Below are 18152 nucleotides of genomic sequence, written 5' to 3'. Positions count from 1 at the left end.
CCAGAGGATAGAAGCGACTTTGTCTATACGAAGTGTAAGCTTGTCTCCATATTGGAGGAGAAGGTTAAAAGACTAGAGAATCAAGTATCAACTCTCCGTTGCATCAGAGAAAACGAAGACTTTCTGGACAGAAGTCAACACCTGGTACTGCAGGCACAGCATGCTGAAGAATCAGAGAGGGCAGTGCAGAACGGGGAAGAAAATTGGCAGCATGTGGCCTCCAGAAGAAGGGGATATCCCATACACCCCCAATGCAGACAGACGTAAGAAACCATTTCCAGGTGCTCTGCACAGGTACTTCAGCAGAGAATGGTTTGGAAGAGTCCTCTGAGGGAAGGGGTCAGAAGGAGACCCCATCGACTGGAAGGCATGGGATGTGTTGTCCTAGGGATCGGGGTTTCACGACCACCACTTCCAACAGGAGGAGATGGATGATGGTGGTCGGGGACTCCCTCCTACAGGGGACAGAGTCATCCATCTGCCGTCCAGATTGGGAAACTCGAGAAGTGTGCTGCTTGCCTGGAGCTAGAATTCAGGATGTGATTAAGTGTCTGTCGAGACTGATCAAGCCCTCGGATCGCTACCCCTTCCTACTTCTCCACGTGGGCACCAATGATACTGCCAAGAATGACCTTGAGTGGGTCATTACAGACTATGTGGCTCTGGGAAGAAGGATAAAGGAATTTGAGGCACAAGTCGTGTTGTTGTCCATCCGCCCTGTTGAAAGAAAAGGCCCAGGTAAGGACCATCGAATTGTGGCAGAAAATATGTGGTTACACAGATGGTGTCAGAGAGGGGGCTTTGGATTCTTCAACCATGGGATGTTGTTCCAGGAAGAAGGATTGCTCAAAAGAGATGGGATCCACCTAATGAAGAAAAGGAAGATCATCTTCTCAAGCAGGCTTGCTAACCCAGTGAGGAGGACTTTAAATTAGGTTCGCCAGTGAATGGAGACCTAAGCCCTGAAGTAAGTGGGGAAGTGGGATACCAGGCGGAAACACAAGGAGGAGGGTGCAACACGGGAGGCCTCCTGATCCATACTGAGAAAGTCAGCTAGTTATCTTAGATGCATGTACAGGAACGCAAGAAGCCTGGGAAACAAACAGGAAGAAAAAGTTCTGGCACAGTCAAGGAACTATGATGTGATTGGAATAACAGAGACTTGGTGGGCAAACTCACATGACTGGAGCACTGTCATGGATGGGTATAAACTGTTCAGGAAGGACAGGCAGGGGAGAAGAGCTGGAGGAGTTGCACTGTATGTAAGAGAGCAGTATGATTGCTCAGAGCTCCAGTATGAAACTCGAGAAAAGCCTGTTGAGAGTCTTTGGGTTAAGTTTAGAGGCAAGAGCAACAAGGGTGATGTCGTGGTGGGCATCTGCTATAGACCACCAGACCAGGAAGATGAGGTAGACGAGGCTTTCTTTGGACAATTAACTGAAGTTTCCAGATCACAGGCCCTGGTTTTCATGGGGGACTTCAATCACCCTGACAACTGCTGGGAGAACAATGTAGTAGTACACAGACAATCCTGGAAGCTTTTGGAGAGTGTTGGGGACAACTTCCTGGTGAAAGTGCTGGAGGAACCAACTAGGGGCCATGCTCCTCTTGACCTGCTGCTCACAAAAAGTGAAGAATTGGTAGGGGAAGTAGAAGTGGGTGGCAACCTGGGCAGCAGTGACCATGAGATGGTTAAGTTCAGGATCCTGACAAAAGGAAGAAAGGAGAGCAGCAGAATACGGACTCTGGACTTCAGAAAAGCAGACTTTGACTCCCTCAGGGAACTGATGGGCAGGATCCCCTGGGCGGCTAATATGAGGGGGAAAGGAGTCCAGGAGAGCTGGCTGTATTTTAAAGAAGCCTTATTGAGGGCACAGGAACAAACCATCCCAAAGTGCAGAAAGAATAGCAAATATGGCAGGCGACCAGCTTGGCTTAACAGAGAAATCATCAGTGAGCTTAAACACAAAAAGGAAGCTTACAAGAAGTGGAAACTTGGACAGATGGCTAGGGAGGAATATAAAAATATTGCTAGAGCATGCAGGGGTGTAATCAGGAAGGCCAAAGCACAATTGGAGTTGCAGCTAGCAAGGAATGTGAAGGGTAACAAGAAGGGTTTCTACAGGTATGTCAGCAACAAGAAGGTCAGGGAAAGTGTGGGATCCTTACTGAATAGGGGAGGCAACATAGTGACAGATGATGTGGAAAAAGCTGAAGTAGTCAATGCTTTTTTTTGCCTCGGTCTTCACAGACAAGGTCAGCTCTCAGATTGCCGCAGTGAGCAGCACAGTATGGGGAGGAGGTGAGCAGCCCTCAGTGGTGAAATAACAGGTTAAGGACTGTTCAGAAAAGCTGGATATGCACAAGTCCATGGGGCCAGATGCAATGCATCCGAGGGTGCTGAAGGAGTTGGCTGATGTGATTACAGAGCCATTGGCCATTATCTTTGAAAATTTGTGGCAATTGGGGGAGGTCCCGGACGATTGGAAAAAGGCAAATATAGTGCCCATATTTTAAAAAAGGAAAAAAGAGAACCTGGGGAACTACAGAGCAGTCAGCCTCACTTCAGTCCCTGGCAAAATCATGGGGCAGGTCCTCAAGGAATCCATTTTGAAGCAGTTGGAGGAGAGGAAGGTGATCAGGAACAGTCAACATGGATTCACCAAGGGCAAGTCATGCCTGACCAATCTGATTGCCTTCTATGATGAAGTAACTGTGACGCGTCACATAAGCCGCCTTGGGACTGCCTCCTAATATGCTGAGACTACCTCTAAGCCCATTTTCGCTGGTAGCATGGGACTTGAATACCTTGCCTGGTTGTGCCAGACATGCTAGCCTGCTACAGACACAGACCCAGGTCTGAACCACATTCCCCAAAAGTTGCAGGCTTAACTGAAAACAACTTAAGAAGTGCTCCTGTCTCCAACACCCAGATACCCAGCTTCCAATGGGATCCAAACCCCAAATAAATCCATTTTACTCTTATACAGGGTAAACTCATAAATTGTTCGCCCTCTAGAACACTGATAGAGAGATATGCACACCTGTTTGCTCCCCCAGGAATTAATTACTTGCTCTGGGTCAATAAGTAAAAAGTGATTTTATTAAATATAAAAAGTAGGATTTAAGTGGTTCCAAGTAATAACAGACAGAACAAAGTAAATTACCAAGCAAAATAAAACAAAAACACGTAAATCTCAGCCTAATACAGTAGGAAACTAAATGCAGGTAAATCTCACTGTCAGAGATGTTCCACTAAGCTTCTTTCACAGACTAGACTCCTTCCTAGTCTGGGTCCAACAGTCACTCGCACTCCCATAGTTACTGCCCTTTGTTCCAGTTTCTTTCAGGCATTTCTTTGGGGTGGAGAGGCTATCTTTTGAGCCAGCTGAAAACAAAATGGAGGGGTTTCCCAGGGCTTTATATAGTCTTTCTCTTGTGGATAGAAACCCCTTGTGTTCTCCTGTGCAGAATCACAGCTACAAGATGGAGTTTTGGAGTCACATGGGCAAGTCACATGTCCATGCATGACTCAGTTCTTTACAGGCCAATGCCGTTGTTTACATGTTAGTTTGAATGTTCCCAGGAAAGCTCAGATGTGGATTGGCATCTCTCAAGGTCCATTGCGAGTTAAGTACTCCCAATTACTTGAATAACCCTTTCACACTATGCTGACCAAATGTGCCTTTTGTGCCTCCTACAGCAAACACTTTAAATACAAACATAGAGCCAACGTTCATAACTTCAAATATAAAAATGATACATGTATACGAATAGGATGAATACATTCAGTAGAACATAACCTTTGCAAAGATTTGTTACATGACATATCTAACATAAAATATATTCCAATTATGTCATATTTACACTAATAAGCATATTTCTATAAAGCATTATGGGGTGCACTGTCACAGTAACTGGCTCTGTTAATATGGGAAAAGCAGTGGATGTGATATAAAGCTTTTGATACAGTCTCCCACAGTATTCTTGCCAGCTAGTTAAAAAAGTATGGATTGGATGAATGGACTGTAAAATGGATAGAAAGCTGGCTAAATTATCGGGCTTAATGGGTGTCTAGTAGGCAGCCAGTATCAAGAAGAGTTACTCAGGTGTTGGTCCTGGGGACAGTTTTGTTCAACATCTTCATTAATGATCTGGATGATAGGATGGTTTGCACCCTCAGCAAGTTCACAGATGACACTAAGCTGTGGGGAGAGGTAGATGTGCTGGAGGGTAGGGATAGGGTCCACAGTGACCGAGACAAATTGGAGGATTGGGCCAAAAGAAATCTGATGAGGTTCAACAAGGACAAGTGCAGAGTCTTGTACTTAGGATGGAAGAATCCCATGCACTGCTAGAAGCTGGGGACCGACTGCCTAAGCGGCAGTTCTGCAGAAAAGGACCTGGGGATTACAGTGGACGAAAAGCTGAATATGAGTCAACAGTGTGCCCTTGTTGCCAAGAAAGCTAACAGCATATTGGGCTGCATTAGTAGGAGCATTGCCAGCAGATCGAGGGAAGTGATTATTCCCCTCTATTCGGCATTGGTGAGGCCACATCCGGAGTACTGCGTCCAGTTTTGGTCCTCCCACTACAGAAGGGACGTGGAGAAATTGGAGAGAGTCCAGTGGAGGGCAAGGAAAACGATTAGGGAGCTGGGGCATATGACTTGTGAGGAGAGGCTGAGGGAAGTGGGGTTATTTAGTCTGCAGAAGAGGAGAGTGAGGGGGGATTTGATAGCAGCCTTCAACTACCTGAAGGGGTTTTCCCAAGAGGATGGAGCTAGGCTGTTCTCAGTGGTGGCAGATGACAGAACAAAGAGCAGTGGTCTCAAGTTGCAGTGGGGGAGGTCTAGGTTGGATATTAGGAAAAACTATTTCACTAGGAGGGTGGTGAAGCACTGGAATGCGTTACCTAGGGAGGTGGTGGAATCTCCATCCTTAGAGATTTGTACGGCCCTGCTTGACAAAGCCTTGGCTGGAATGATTTAGTTGGTGTTGGTCCTGCTTTGAGCGGGGATTGGACTAGATGACCTCCTGAGGTCTATTCCAACCCTAATCTTCTATGATTCTAAGCTGCTCTGAAATCCGAATCAGAGTATTCATATGGGGCTTTGCACCAGTCTGAACAGCAGTATAAGTGAAACTGGTGCAGCTCTCCCATACTGACGTGGTCTTAGCCCCAGCTAGTGTAGCACATGGGCACTTTCCCACTTCTCCCTGACTTCTGCCGGGCAATTGTGGTTGCAGACAGCGATCTAGGGAGGGACTTCCCGCCCTCAAGCGTCGGCCCAGTAAAAAGAGCAGTCTCATGGCTGCACCACGGTGCCTGCTGCATGACGTGCTACAGACGTGTCTGTTCATCACTGATGCCCAGCTGCCAGCCAGAACCATCTCGCTGGGTCTGCCTAGCCCACTGAGCAGTGGTGCCAGCAGAGGGCACTGCCGGGGCTGGCTCCGGGGGAGGTGTGCCACACAGACAGGTTCTTCATTGCAGGAGACTCGTGGGTGCAGTGGGGGGAGACTGGGGACTTCCCTCCAGAGACACCAAGCTGTCTGCTCTGGAAATCGCTTCGCTTTGTTTGCAACCTGCTTCCCGAGTCATGTTCAGTGTCAGGGAAGAGCTGATCCTGCTGAGCCCCCTGCGCCCATGTGTCTGTATCAGAGTGAGCATGCCTTCCCCCCTCACCGCCTTCCTCCTGCCCTGCCCACTCCCACCATTCACCCCCGGCCCCAGGTGGCACTGAGCCACAAGCTGTTCATTGCAGTGCCCCAGGGTGCCTGTCTGTTCCCAGTCAGTCTGAGATGGGGGCCCAGGTGCAGTTCTCTGCTCCTAGGAGGGGGCGTCACCAGCCAGCCAGAAGTCTGGAGTTCTTTGGGTACACACCCAGCAAGGGGCAGGCTGAGAGCGGCCCAGCCTAGCTCAGAAAGGGGCTAGCCCGAGGCCCATCCTGTGGCTGAGGCTAACTGGCTGATGCACTCTGGGGAACACAAGAGCTCCCTGTTCTGCTGGCTTGTCTCTATCCACGCTGGGTTTCAGAGACAGGGAAGCTGCCTGGAAGAGATTTGGCCAGTCTCGGCCAGAACCCCAGGAGGATCTCTGTGCTTAACGTTGTCACTCCCCGCCCCCCCCGCCCCCCCCACACACATCCAGCCCTGCTGAAGGTGCCCCATTAGAAACAGCAGCTCAGCAGTCAGAGCAGCAGCAGTGCGCCCTCCCCCTCCCCCGCGCCCTCCGATGCTCCATGGCTGTCTGCCACAGGGACGTCGGGGCAGCTGCAGGCTTTCAGATCAGCAGAGGCAGGGAGCAGGGAGAGGACAGAGGGACCTAGAGGCAGAGAGAGACCAGAGACTGATTTGTCATGCAGAGACCCTTTCTCCCTAGGAAGGTCATGGGGCCCTGGGCTGTATGGGAGCCTGGAACAGGCTGCCAGACATTAGAGCAGCCAGAGGCCACTCTGATTTCTGCCAGGGGGCATTTTGGCAGCCAGCGCAGCCTAAAGATGTATGTGCAGTACAGTCCGATCCTGGCCCTGGGCATGTCCTCCTTTGCCTGGATGGCTCCTGCCTGGACCAGGTCACTTGGACAGAGCCCAAGGGCTGTGCTTGGGGAGGCGTTGCTGCTGTAAGTGGCCAGGCTGTTCTCAAGCAGCTGAGTAACCCACAGGCTGATTCCCCGCTGCAGACTCTGGGCTGGCTGAACTGGCCCCTGTCCTGTAGCACTGAGTCTCATTGTTGCCAGGGTCTTGTCCGCTGGCTTGTTTGTGAAACCCAGGAACAGATGCTGAGAGGGGTTGCTGAGTGGGAGCTGTTTGCAATAACACTCACAAGTCAGACTCTTCTCCTAGCACCCCCATGGCCCTCTACAAAGAAGAGGAAGGAGCACATTACCCATGTTACAGATGGGGAAACTGAGGCACAAAGCAGGGGAGTGACTTGCCCCAGGTCACCTGGGGGTTGGTGGCCAAGTTGGGAACAGAATGCAGGCTGCATGACTTCCAAGCTAGCACCTAGCTTGTGAAGCACGCCACCCCTTCCCACAGGAAGTCTGTATTCACCAGTGAATGGAGGGGAGTGAAGAGTGTGTCTAGTGGCTGGCGCAGAGCTGGGTGCTGGGTCCCCTGGGCTCTGTCACTGACTCACCATTCAGCCTTGGGCAAATCCTGAGGCCCACCCAGATTTTCACAAGTGGCCAGTGGTTTGGGGTACTGCAGTGGAGTGCTCTCAGGCTCTGTTCTGCGCAAGCGCCCTCCTGCCCAGCTTCTGTGGGCACCTCAGTGCCACTGAGGAGCAAAGCCTGGGTACCAAGTCTCCATGCCTGTTCCTGACCCTGCTCATTCCAAGGGAACAAGCACCCTCAGCCAGTGCCAGGAGGCCCTCCAGGGGCCCAGAACCCCGCCCCAGAAGCCAGGGCCTGGCTGAGGGAACCAGAGAGCTTTCTGGGAACATCAGCCTCTCAGTGTTTGTCTAATGGGGTATATCTCTAATGCCAGGCTTTCATGGGCTGCTGGCATGCCCCTTAGGGCAGTGCCTGGGGCAGGGGCTGCAGGAGCTGGAGAAGGGCCGAGCACCACACAGGTCCATGCCATGGCTCCTCTCAGCCTCGCTGCCTCCCACAGTGACCCCCGTGCTGCCTGTGGTGATGCTCAGCCCTGCCTGGCACAGTGCAGCTACCCTCTTGCCCAGTGTCACTGGTCACAGGCCCCACCAGTAACCCTGGCTGTGGGACCTGCTGTACCAAGGAACTGAGCTGAATGTCCTTACATGCATCCTCCAGTTCCCCGGCATGTCAGCAGTGACACAAGAGTCACTGCTCTTTTCTTTCCCTAGCCCATGGCTCATGCCCACCAGGCGGGTAAATCCTCCTAGGGCACCGGAGTGCCTGACAGTTACACTAGCGCTCGAGCTGGTAGCACGAGGCTCTGCAGCCATGGGGCAGGGCCAGCCTCTTGGACTTGGGGTCTGCCGCTGGGCATGGAGAACTGAGTGACAGGGAGGGGTGCAGAGCCCCAGCTAGGGGGCAGTGGCTGCCACTGACATTAGGGCTCTGCCCTGCCATGTACTGGGCAGAAGCGTTTGTAGCCTCTAGGCCCAGAGCAATGCGCCTCTGTGTCTGACAAGAGCCCCATCTCGCTGGGAAGCCTGCATGCGCCAACCCTGTGCGTGCGCCCCTCTGCCCCATGTGCCATCCCCTTCCATGCCCACCACCTCCCCACACGTCAACCCCTCCATGCATGCTGCCCCTTGCCTGCATGCCAACCGCTCCCTGCATGCCAACCCCTGCCTGCATGCTGCCCCCTGCCCAGGTGCTGCCCCCTGCCTGCATGCGCTGCCCCTTGCCAGTGTACCAACTGCTCCCCCATGAAGCACTTAGAGGAGAGGAAAGTGATCAGGAACAGTCAGCATGGATTCACCAAGGGCAAGTCATGCCTGACTAATCTAATTGCCTTCTATGACGAGATAACTGGCTCAGTGGATAAGGGGAAAGCAGTGGATGTCCTTGACTTTAGCAAAGCTTTTGATATGGTCTCCCACGGTATTCTTGCTGGCAAGTTAAAGAAGTATGGGCTGAATGAATGGACTATAAGGTGGATAGAAAGCTGGCTAGATCATCGGTCTCAATGGGTAGTGATCAATGGCTCCATGTCTAGTTAGCAGCCGGTATCAAGCGGAGTTCCCAAGGGTTGGTCCTGGGGCCGGTTTTGTTCAATATCTTCATTAATGATCTGTTTCAGAGGAACAGCCGTGTTGAGAGCTCATTCTTAATCTTTCCCTGTTTGCTGTAGAGGATCTTGATCAGGTGATTAATGATCTGGAGGATAGTGTGGATTGCACCCTCAGCAAGTTTGCAGATGACACTAAACTGGGAGGAGAGGTAGATATGCTGGAGGGTAGGGATAGGATACAGAGGGATACATAATACAAATGAAAGGATTGGGCCAAAAGAAATCTGATGAGGTTCAACAAGGACAAGTGCAGAGTCCTGCACTTAGGACGGAAGAATCCCATGCACCGCTACAGACTAGGGACCGAATGGCTAGGCAGCAGTTCTGCAGAAAAGGACCTAGGGGTAAAGTGGACGAGAAGCTGGATATGAGTCAACAGTGTGCCCTTGTTGCCAAGAAGGCTAAAGGCAGATTGGGCTGTATAAGTAGTATTGCCAGCAGATTGAGGGACGTGATCGTTCCCCTCTATTCGACATTGGTGAAGCCTCATCTGGAGTACTGTGTCCAGTTTTGGACCCCACTCTACAAGAAGAATGTGGAAAAATTGCAAAAAGTCCAGCAGAGGGCAACGAAAATTATTAGGGGGCTGTCTTATGAGGAGAGGCTGAGGGAACTGGGATTATTTAGTCTGCAAAAGAGAAGAATGATGGGGGATTTGATAGCTGCTTTCAACAACCTGAAAGGGGGTTCCAAAGAGGATGGATTGAGACTGTTCTCAGTGGTAGCAGATGACAGAACAAAGAGTCTGAAGTTGCAGTGGGGGAGGTCTAGGTTGGATATTAGGAAAACCTTTTTCACTAGGAGGGTGGTGAAGCACTGGAATGCGTTACCTAGGGAGGTGGTGGAATCTCCTTCCTTTGAGGTTTTTAAGGCCAGGCTTCACAAAGCCCTGGCTGGGATGATTTAGTTGGGGATTGGTCCTGCTTTGAGCAGGGGGTTGGACTAGATGACCTCCTGAGGTCTCTTCCAACCCTAATCTTCTATGATTCTAAGCTGCTCTGAAATCCGAATCAGAGTATTCACATGGGGCTTTGCACCAGTCTGAACAGCAGTGTAAGTGAAACTGGTGCAGCTCTCCCATACTGATGTGGTCCCTTCCAACCCTGATATTCTATGATTCTATGCCACCCCCTGTCTGTGTGCCAACCAATCCATGCGTGCCACCCGATTCATGCGTGCCACCCACTGTCCATATGTCACCCTCTGCCTGCATGCCAGCTCCTCTGCCTGCATGCCAACCATTCCATGCATGCCAGCTGCTGCTCACATGCCATTCCCTCCACACTCACGCCAGCCCCTTCCCACACACTGCCCGTGAGCCACCTTCTCCTCACAGGCCAACCACTCCATATGTGCCACCCCATCCCCGCACGCCACCCCCTGCCTGCGCACCACCCACTGCCCGCATGCCACCCACGCACCAGCCCCTCCACACATGCCACCTCATCCTCATACACCAGCCACTGCCCACATACCATGCACTTGCCCCTCTGCCCAAGTGCGCCCTTCCCCTGTGCACCAACCCCTCCACCCTTCTCTTCTTTTCCAGTTGACCAAAGCATGTTTGAGAATTCAAACACAGACCCCATGCCAAAGCTGCAGCTCAGCCAGTCTGTCTCCAAAGCCTTGCTGGGTCCCACCCTTGAAGGTCTGCCAGCTGCGGCTGAGCCTGGACTGCGGATGGGGAGCAGCCAGCACCTCAAGAACCTGAGCAAGGCTGTCGGGGCCAAAGTCAACGACTTCCTGCGACGGAAGGAGCCCGCCAGTCTGGGAGAGGTGGGAGTGACCGAGGTCAATGCCAGCGCGGGGGCCAAGCTGTCGGGCGGGACGCACGCATTGCTGGGGGACCAGGCCCATGGTGCAGGGTGAGTCTCCCCTCAGGCGTTGGCTGGCTGACTGAATGCTGATATCTCCCCTCCCCACCCCACCCCACCCCACAGCTGGAGTATACACTGGGACTGCAGGGCAGTGCTGCAGCCACAGCACAGCAGCCCTGGCTGGGGGAGGCTGCGCATTGCTGCTCCCACCTCTCTGAGCCCCTCCTGTCCCACTTTCCCCCTCGTTCATGCCCTGCCCTTCCCCCTCCAATGGCACCTGGGACAAGCTGGCTGTGGGGAGCTCTTCCTGCTGAGAGGGGGTGGCTCCTGGCCCAGATTGGGACTTACTGCAATGTCCGAGGAGGAGGGGAGCTGCCGCACAAGGGCAGAGCTGTGCAAGGATAGCTACAAGGTCCTGCCCTTTAGCCCCTTTCCCATGAACCCATCCCTACATTGAAACCCCATCTCTCCAGTTGGAAGCGAGGGCTGTACCCCTTTATAGGGCCAGCAGCAGGAACAGATGCACCCCAAGATAGCAGGGAGGGATTTGAAGCAGTGGGTGGACGCAGTGAAGAAAAGCAGCCCTAGGAACTATTTGACTTACCAAATTATTTCTACACCAGTAGTTTCTGCTCCCAGAGCCTGCCTGTCCAAGGGGCCTTCACAGCAGCACCCTACAGATGGGAAACTGAGGCACAGAGTGGCTGAGTGACTTGCCCAAGGTCACACAGGGAATCTGTAGCAGAGCAAAGAATTGAACCCAGGTGTCCTAAGATAGCATCCTCTCCTGGCCCTCTTTCCTCTCTGCCATTCAGTCTGTGTGGTCAAAACTCAGCAATCATGAGTCGTCCTGCTGCTGGGAGTGTGCTTGTGTCTGTGTGAGCTGATACCACACTGATGCCTTAGACCAGGGGTGAGCAAACTACGGCCTGGGGGCCACGTCCGGCCCTCCAGACATTTTAATCCAGCCCTCAAGCTCCTGCTGGGGAGGAGGGTCAGGAGTTGGCCCCCCTCCACGCATGCCATGGCTCCACACGGCTCCCAGAAGCAGCGGCATGTCCCCACTCTGGCTCCTACACGTACGGGCAGCCAGTGGGCTCTGCACACTGCCCCTGCCCCAAGTACAGCCCTCGCAGCTCCCATTGGCCAGGAATCGTGGCCAATGGGAGCTGCAGGGGCGGTGCCTGCAGGACGGGGCAACATGCAGAGCCGCTTGGCCATGCTTCCACATAGGAGCTGGAAGGGGGACATGCTGCTGCTTCCAGGAGCTGCTTGAGGTAAGTGCTGCCAGAGCCTGCACCCCTGCCTCCCTCCCAGGCCCCAACCCCCTGTCCCAGGCCTGATCCCTCTCCCACCTCCAAACCCCTTGGTCCCAGCCCCACCCCAGAGTCGCACCCCCCAACCAGAGCCCTCACCACCCCACCCCAACCCCCTGCCCAGAGCCCCCTCCTGCACCTTGAAATCCTCATTTCTGGCCCTACCCCAGAGCCTGCACCCCCAACCAGAGTCCTCACCCGCTCCCACATCCCAACCCCCAATTTCATGAGCATTCATGGCCCACCATACAATTTCCATACCCAGATGTGGCCCTCAGGCCAAAAAGTTTGCCTACCCCTGCCTTACACCCCATCAAGCTGGCTCAGCCCTTGGATGGGAGCACATCCAGGGAAACCCCGGGCAGCTGTCAGCGCCGTGTCGGGTGTTATTGTCGCTCACCGAGGGGCCGTTGTGCTTGCAGGCGTATGCTGTTGGAAACCTTTCCCCGGCTCGACCCGCCACCCCCGGCAGCCAAGAAGCGCACACCCCGGGCTTTGAAGACCCCTCTGGACATGCTGATCTCCTCCCAGCCGGTGGTGGGCAGCCTGGAGTGCAGCACCGAGGCGCTACCCGAGCAAGGCCAGGAACATCCCAAGCAGGCTGCCCAGGGGGAGCAGTGGAAGGTGGCGTGGGACATGTCTCAGCCACGGGGCAGTGCTGAGCTGAGTGCTCATAGCACAGCAGTGCCAAACGGGGATGGGCCCTCCCACAGCAGGGTCCTCTCAGTGCCTGACCTCATCCATGAGGAGAACCTGGAGGGCAAACTCAACGCTGCAGACAGGCGGACAGCCTCCCCGCCCTGCCCAGAGAAACCCGCCGTCAGACTCAGCTGCCTGCTGGAGTACCAGCCCGCCGTGGACGATGGCCCGCCTGTGGCACAGCCCTCTGGCCTGGAGAATGAGGGGGCCCACCCAGACCTCCTGTCCTTTGAGTAGTAGCCCCCATGTACCAGGGGAGTCAGCCACTTCCCCACTCAAGAACACCCCTCCCCCTCTGCTGCATTGTGCCCCTTTGCCCTGCAGGCATGGAGGTGGAGAGGGAGCATGCTGACTGCACTCTGGGGGTGCCCAGCAGTGTCTCCTGTCCAGGGGGCTTGAAGAAAAGCCTAGCCCCTGCCCATTTGTCCCCTCAAACAATGGCAGGGTGTGGGGGTGATCCTCGAGGCAGTCCACACAGTTACAGCCTATCCTCCCCGGGCCTTAGCGCAGGCCGTGCCCGTGAGCACTGCTCACCGTGGCCAGGCCAGCACAGACACCCTGGGAGGGACTTCTGTTCTCTCCCATCCGGGTCTCCAGCCACACCCTGCACTCCCTGCCGCCCTTCTGTCCCAGTGCCTTTCTCTCAAGCAGCCCTGGGGCTGATGGCAGGGGCAGGAGGCCATGTGCCATTTGCTGCAGGTCCCTCTCAAGTCCCTCACTACACGGTTCCTGCTCCTACGCTGGCCGGCGGCAGTACCTGCATCTCCAGCAGCACCTTTCCCTGAGCTATGCAGGGCATGGGACACTGGGCCTGGTCTCTCAGGGGGAAGCCAGTCACCCCTTGCACACAGACCGCCCCACTCTAGGGCTCCCTTGGGCTGCTCTAGTCCCTCTGGGCCACACCCCGTCTGTAGCAGGGGCTGGGAAAGTGGAAATGACTTGATGATGGCTCACATGCCTTGAAGGCCATGGCCCTGAGGCATAGCCCACAGACGTGGTGTCTCCCACTTGTGCTGTAAAACGCCCGGCAGCTTTGCAAGCTGGGGCATGTGCTCTCTCTCAGCTACAGAGGCAGGGTATCCCATTTCTGCCTGAGGGAAATCTCCTCCCACTTGATCCATTACTCTCCCAGCATGCACTGGGTGCCACTGACAGGGCAGTCTCTGTCCTATGCCCCTTTCTTACACTGCACTGGTGCCAGCGTGAGCTCCCCTCGTTAGGGTTGCAACTTTCTAATTGCAGAAAACCAAACACCCATGCCCTGCCCCTTCTCTGAGGCCCTGGCCCTGCCCCACCCCTTCTCTGAGGCCCCTTCCCCCCACTCACTCCATCCTCCCTCCCTCCATCACTCGCTCTCCCCCACCCTTGCTCTCTCGCTCATTTTCACTGGGCTGGGGCAGGGGATTAGGGTGCAGGAGGAGGTAAGGGCTCCAGCTGGGGGTGTGGGCTCTGGGGCAGAGCTGGGGATGATGAGTTTGGGATGCAGGAGGGAGCTCTGGGCTGGGGCTGGGGCAGGGGGTTGGGATGCGGGAAGGGGTGCAGAGTGAGGGCTCCAAGATGGAGTTAGGGCACTGGAGGGGGTTGGAATGGGGGCAGGAAAGGGGTGGGAAGAGGTGGGGCGGGGTGGGGCCTCATGGAACGGGTGGAGCGAGGGCAGGGCAGCGGGGGGGGGGGTCAGTGATGCGGCCCTCGGGCCAATGTACTAGTCCTCATGTGGCCCTTGTGGTCATTTGAGTTTGAGACCCTGTATTAACCACTTACTCTGGGTTTATTAATAAATAAAAGTGATTTTATTAAGTATAAATAGTAGGATTTAAGTCAGGGGTGGGCAAACTTTTTGGCCCAAGGGCCACATCGGCGTGTGAAACTGTATAGAGGGCCAGGTAGGGAAGGCTGTGCCTCCCCAAACAGCCTGGCCCCCCGCCCCCATCCACCCCCTCCCACTTCCCACCACCTGACTGCCCCCCTCAGAACTCCTGACCCATCCAACCCCCCTGCTCCTTGTCCCCTGACCGCCCCCTCCCAGGACCCCCCGCCCCAAACCACCCCTCCGGGACCCTCCCCCTATCCAACTCCACTGCTCCCTGTCCCCAGACTGCCCCAACCCCCATCCGCACCCCTGCCCCCTGACAGGCCACCCGGGACTCCCATGCCTATCCAACCCCTCCGTCCCCTGACCGCCCCCCCGAGAACATCTGCCCCATCCAACTGCCCCCTGCTCCCTATCCCCTGACTGCCCCTCCGGGATCCCCTGCCCGTTATCCAACCTGCCGCTGCCACCTCCTCTTTATCATGCAGCTCAGAGCAGCAGGAGCTCACCGCCCGGCCGGAGCCAGCCACACTGCCCATGCGGCGTGCTGAGGCTGCAGGGGAGGGGGAACAGTAGGGGAGGGGTTGGGGGCTAGACCCCAGGCCAGGAGCTCAAGGGCCAGGCATGACAGTCCCGTGGGCTGGATGTGGCCCACGGGCCGTAGTTTGCTCACCTCTGATTTAAGTGGTTTGAAGTAATAACAGACAAAACAAAGTAAGTCACAAAGCAAAATAAAACAAAACACGCAAGTCTAAGCCTAATACATAAAGAAACTGATTACAGGTAATATCTCACCCTCAGAGATGTTCCAAGAAGCTTTTTTCACAGACTAGACTCCTTCCTAGTCTGGGCCCAATCCTTTCCCCGGTACAGTCCTTGTTAGTTCCAGCAGACATCTCAGGAGGTAAGCAGGGCTTTTCTCTAGGCAATTTCATTTCCGGTTCCCATGCACTGGCACAATGCTGCAATGTCTCGGTTGCAAACACCGCATGGAGAAAGTTTACTTCCAAACCAATCAAACTGTTTTAATTGAAATTTATTTTAGATGTCATGAAACATTTCTATTAATATCCCATTTTGAAAAACCTGTGATCATTATTACTGTTAAGCAAATCTTCACTTTTGTGCCTAAACTACTTATCAAGTCCCTCTGAAGGGCAATATTGAAGCACTAAGCAGTTCATTGGTTATTGTCTTCTCCAGCACTGCTAGCCTTCCCTCTGATCTGCATTGGTTTTTATGCATTTATGGATAAATGCATTTTATGGACTGACAGCCTCTTGAGACTGAAGTTTTCCATTAATTCACAGAACTGTTACAGTACAGGCAGCTGCTGCACCAGAGGGCCTTACCCTGACCTGCAGGAACCAGTTACGCAAGCCAGAAAGGCATTCGGTTTGCCTGGCCTGCTCAGTCCTTGGTCTCTTTTTGTTGCAATTGCCTGGAACTTTGTCAGCTGGTACCAGTGGGGGGATGGGGTTTCCATGTGACATGGATTCCTGATCACTAGAAACTGGATTGAGACCCACTAAACTGCATACAGGCCACTGAGCAGCATAGATCATCCCACTATTGATTCAGATAGCTTCTGCTCTGTTCTGGTTTCCCTGTGTCCAGCAGTTGTAGAAGTGGGCTGCCTCTTTTGTCCTGTTCCACCCCCTTTTATAGCACAAGACAGGAGTCTTTTGTCTCTCTGGGTCCTCACCCCTCCTTCTAAATGGAAAAGTACCAGATTTAAGATGGATTTCATTATCAGGTGATATGGTCACATGTCACTGTAAGATACCTAGTCTCCATTCCCCATGGTCTGGCCCACACGTACACAGGAAGGCTTTCAAGTAACTAAGGCCATTTACAACTGATTGTTTCTGAAGCACCCTTAATGGCCTCCACTTAATATGTTTACATCAGTGATACAAGTTTATATATTGTCCTAACTCCAAATATAGAAATAATACATGCAAACAAATAAAATGAACACACTTAGTAAATTACAAGCTTTCTAATGACACCATACGAGGGGTATTTAGCGTAAAGCGTATTCCAGTTATGTCATTCTCATAAGCCTATTTCCATAAAGCATATGCAGTGCAACGTCACACATTCCATCCACATAAAGGCCATGCACATCCCGGGGGAACAGAACTTGCTAGCAGATCGCCTCAGCAGGTCCTTCTCTCACCACAAGTGGTCTCTCCACCCGAAGGTAATCCAGCAGTTGGGGACTCCCCAGGTAGATCTGTTTGCCACAGCAAAGAACAAGAAGTGTCGCCTCTTTTGCTTGAGACTTGGCCTGGGCAGGGGCGCACTATCCAATGCCTTCCTCCGTCCATGGTCAGACAGCCTGCTGTATGCTTTTCTGCCAATTCCTCTGGTTCACAAGGTGCTCCTGAAGATAAAAGCGGACAAGACAAAGGTCATCCTGATGGCCTCACCAGCGTTGGTTCAGCATGCTCCTGGACCTTGCAGTCTCAGTCCCGTGCACTCTCCCACTCAGACCAGCCTTAATCTCACAGGATCAAGGATGGCACCTCCATCTGAACCTTGCAGGTCTACACCTGAGAGCAGGGCTGCTGCATGGCTGAATCTGGAGGGGTGAGTGTGCTCTGAGCAGGTGCAGCAGGTCTTGATAGGTAGTAGAAAACCCTCTATCAGGGCAACCTACTTAGCTAAGTGGAAACGCTTCTTGTGCTGGGCAGTCGAGTGGGGTCTTTCTCCGATGCAGACATCATTGCAGTCCATCCTAGACTACCTTCTCCAAGGCCTGTCACTGTCTTCTATAAAAGTACAATATTAGCATTTCATCATGGCAGGTCAGTCTTCACACAGGAAATGACGGGCAGATTTATCAAAGGGCTAGAAAGACTCTATCTGCAGGTTCGTGCCCCCATCCCGACTTGAGACTTGCATCTGATGCTGTCTAGGCTCACCGGACTACCCTTCGAGCATTTGGCATCATGCTCCCTTCTGCTACTCCAATAGAAGGTCACTTTCCTGGTGGCGATCACTTCAGCAAGAAGGGTTTCTGAGCTATGGGCTTTAACCTCTGAACCCCCTTATACCACCTTCTTCAAGGACAAGGTCCAGCTGTGTCCTCACCCAGCCTTTTTGCCCAAGATGGTGTCGCAATTTCACATCAAACAGGATATCTTTCTGCCGGTCTTCTGCCTGAAACCGCACAAGTCAGAAGAAGAATGGCGTCTGCATTCTCTGGATGTAAGAAGGGCCCTAGCCTTTTATATTGACAGGACAAGACCCTGTCGCAAATCAACACAGCTTTTTGTTGCGGTAGCGGACAGGATGAAGGGCCTTCCAGTGTCAGCCCAGAGGATCTCCTCCTGGATCACAGACGGGATCTGTGCCTGCTACAAAAAAGGGGTCCCCGCCTCCGACCATTAGAAAGGCACATTCCACAAGAGCGCAGGCATCCTCAGCGGCCTTCCTGGCATGTATACCAATACAGGACATCTGCAGGGCCACAACTTGGTCGTCAGTGCATATGTTTGCACTGCACTACGCCATCACCCAACAGGCCAGAGATTACGCCAGCTTCAGCAGAGCAGTGTTGCAAGCCGCACGTCTGTGAACTCAGAGCCCACCTCTAGGGATGCTGCTTGTGAGTCACCTAACATGGAATCAACATGAGCAAGCTCTCAAAGAAGAAAAAATGGTTATGTACCTCTCGTAACTGTTGTTCTTCGAGATGTGTTGCTAATGTTCATTCCAAGACCTGCCCTCCTACTTCGCCATCAGAGTTGGTGGCAAGAAGGAACTGAGAGGGCGCA

At 53.5% G+C, this 18152-nt stretch overlaps 1 protein-coding gene across 12 annotated transcripts in view; it reads left to right on the top strand.

Annotated features, from left to right (window-relative positions):
* The window catches only part of NOS1AP (nitric oxide synthase 1 adaptor protein), a 175360-nt gene extending 161317 nt beyond the window's left edge, over positions 1 to 14043 (top strand). For all 12 annotated transcript variants that reach the window (XM_073356236.2, XM_073356231.2, XM_073356232.2 and 9 more), the window contains 2 exons: positions 10275 to 10590; positions 12281 to 14043. In XM_073356236.2, the coding sequence (XP_073212337.2) occupies positions 10275 to 10590; positions 12281 to 12794 (830 nt within the window). In that variant the 3' untranslated portion in view covers positions 12795 to 14043. The remainder of the gene's footprint in view (positions 1 to 10274; positions 10591 to 12280) is intronic.
* Positions 14044 to 18152: the final 4109 nt, after the last annotated feature.

This window comes from Lepidochelys kempii, chromosome 8 (genome assembly GCF_965140285.1).
Source record: "Lepidochelys kempii isolate rLepKem1 chromosome 8, rLepKem1.hap1, whole genome shotgun sequence".
Lineage (NCBI taxonomy): Eukaryota > Metazoa > Chordata > Testudines > Cheloniidae > Lepidochelys > Lepidochelys kempii.
This window is presented reverse-complemented; position numbering and strand designations above follow the sequence as displayed.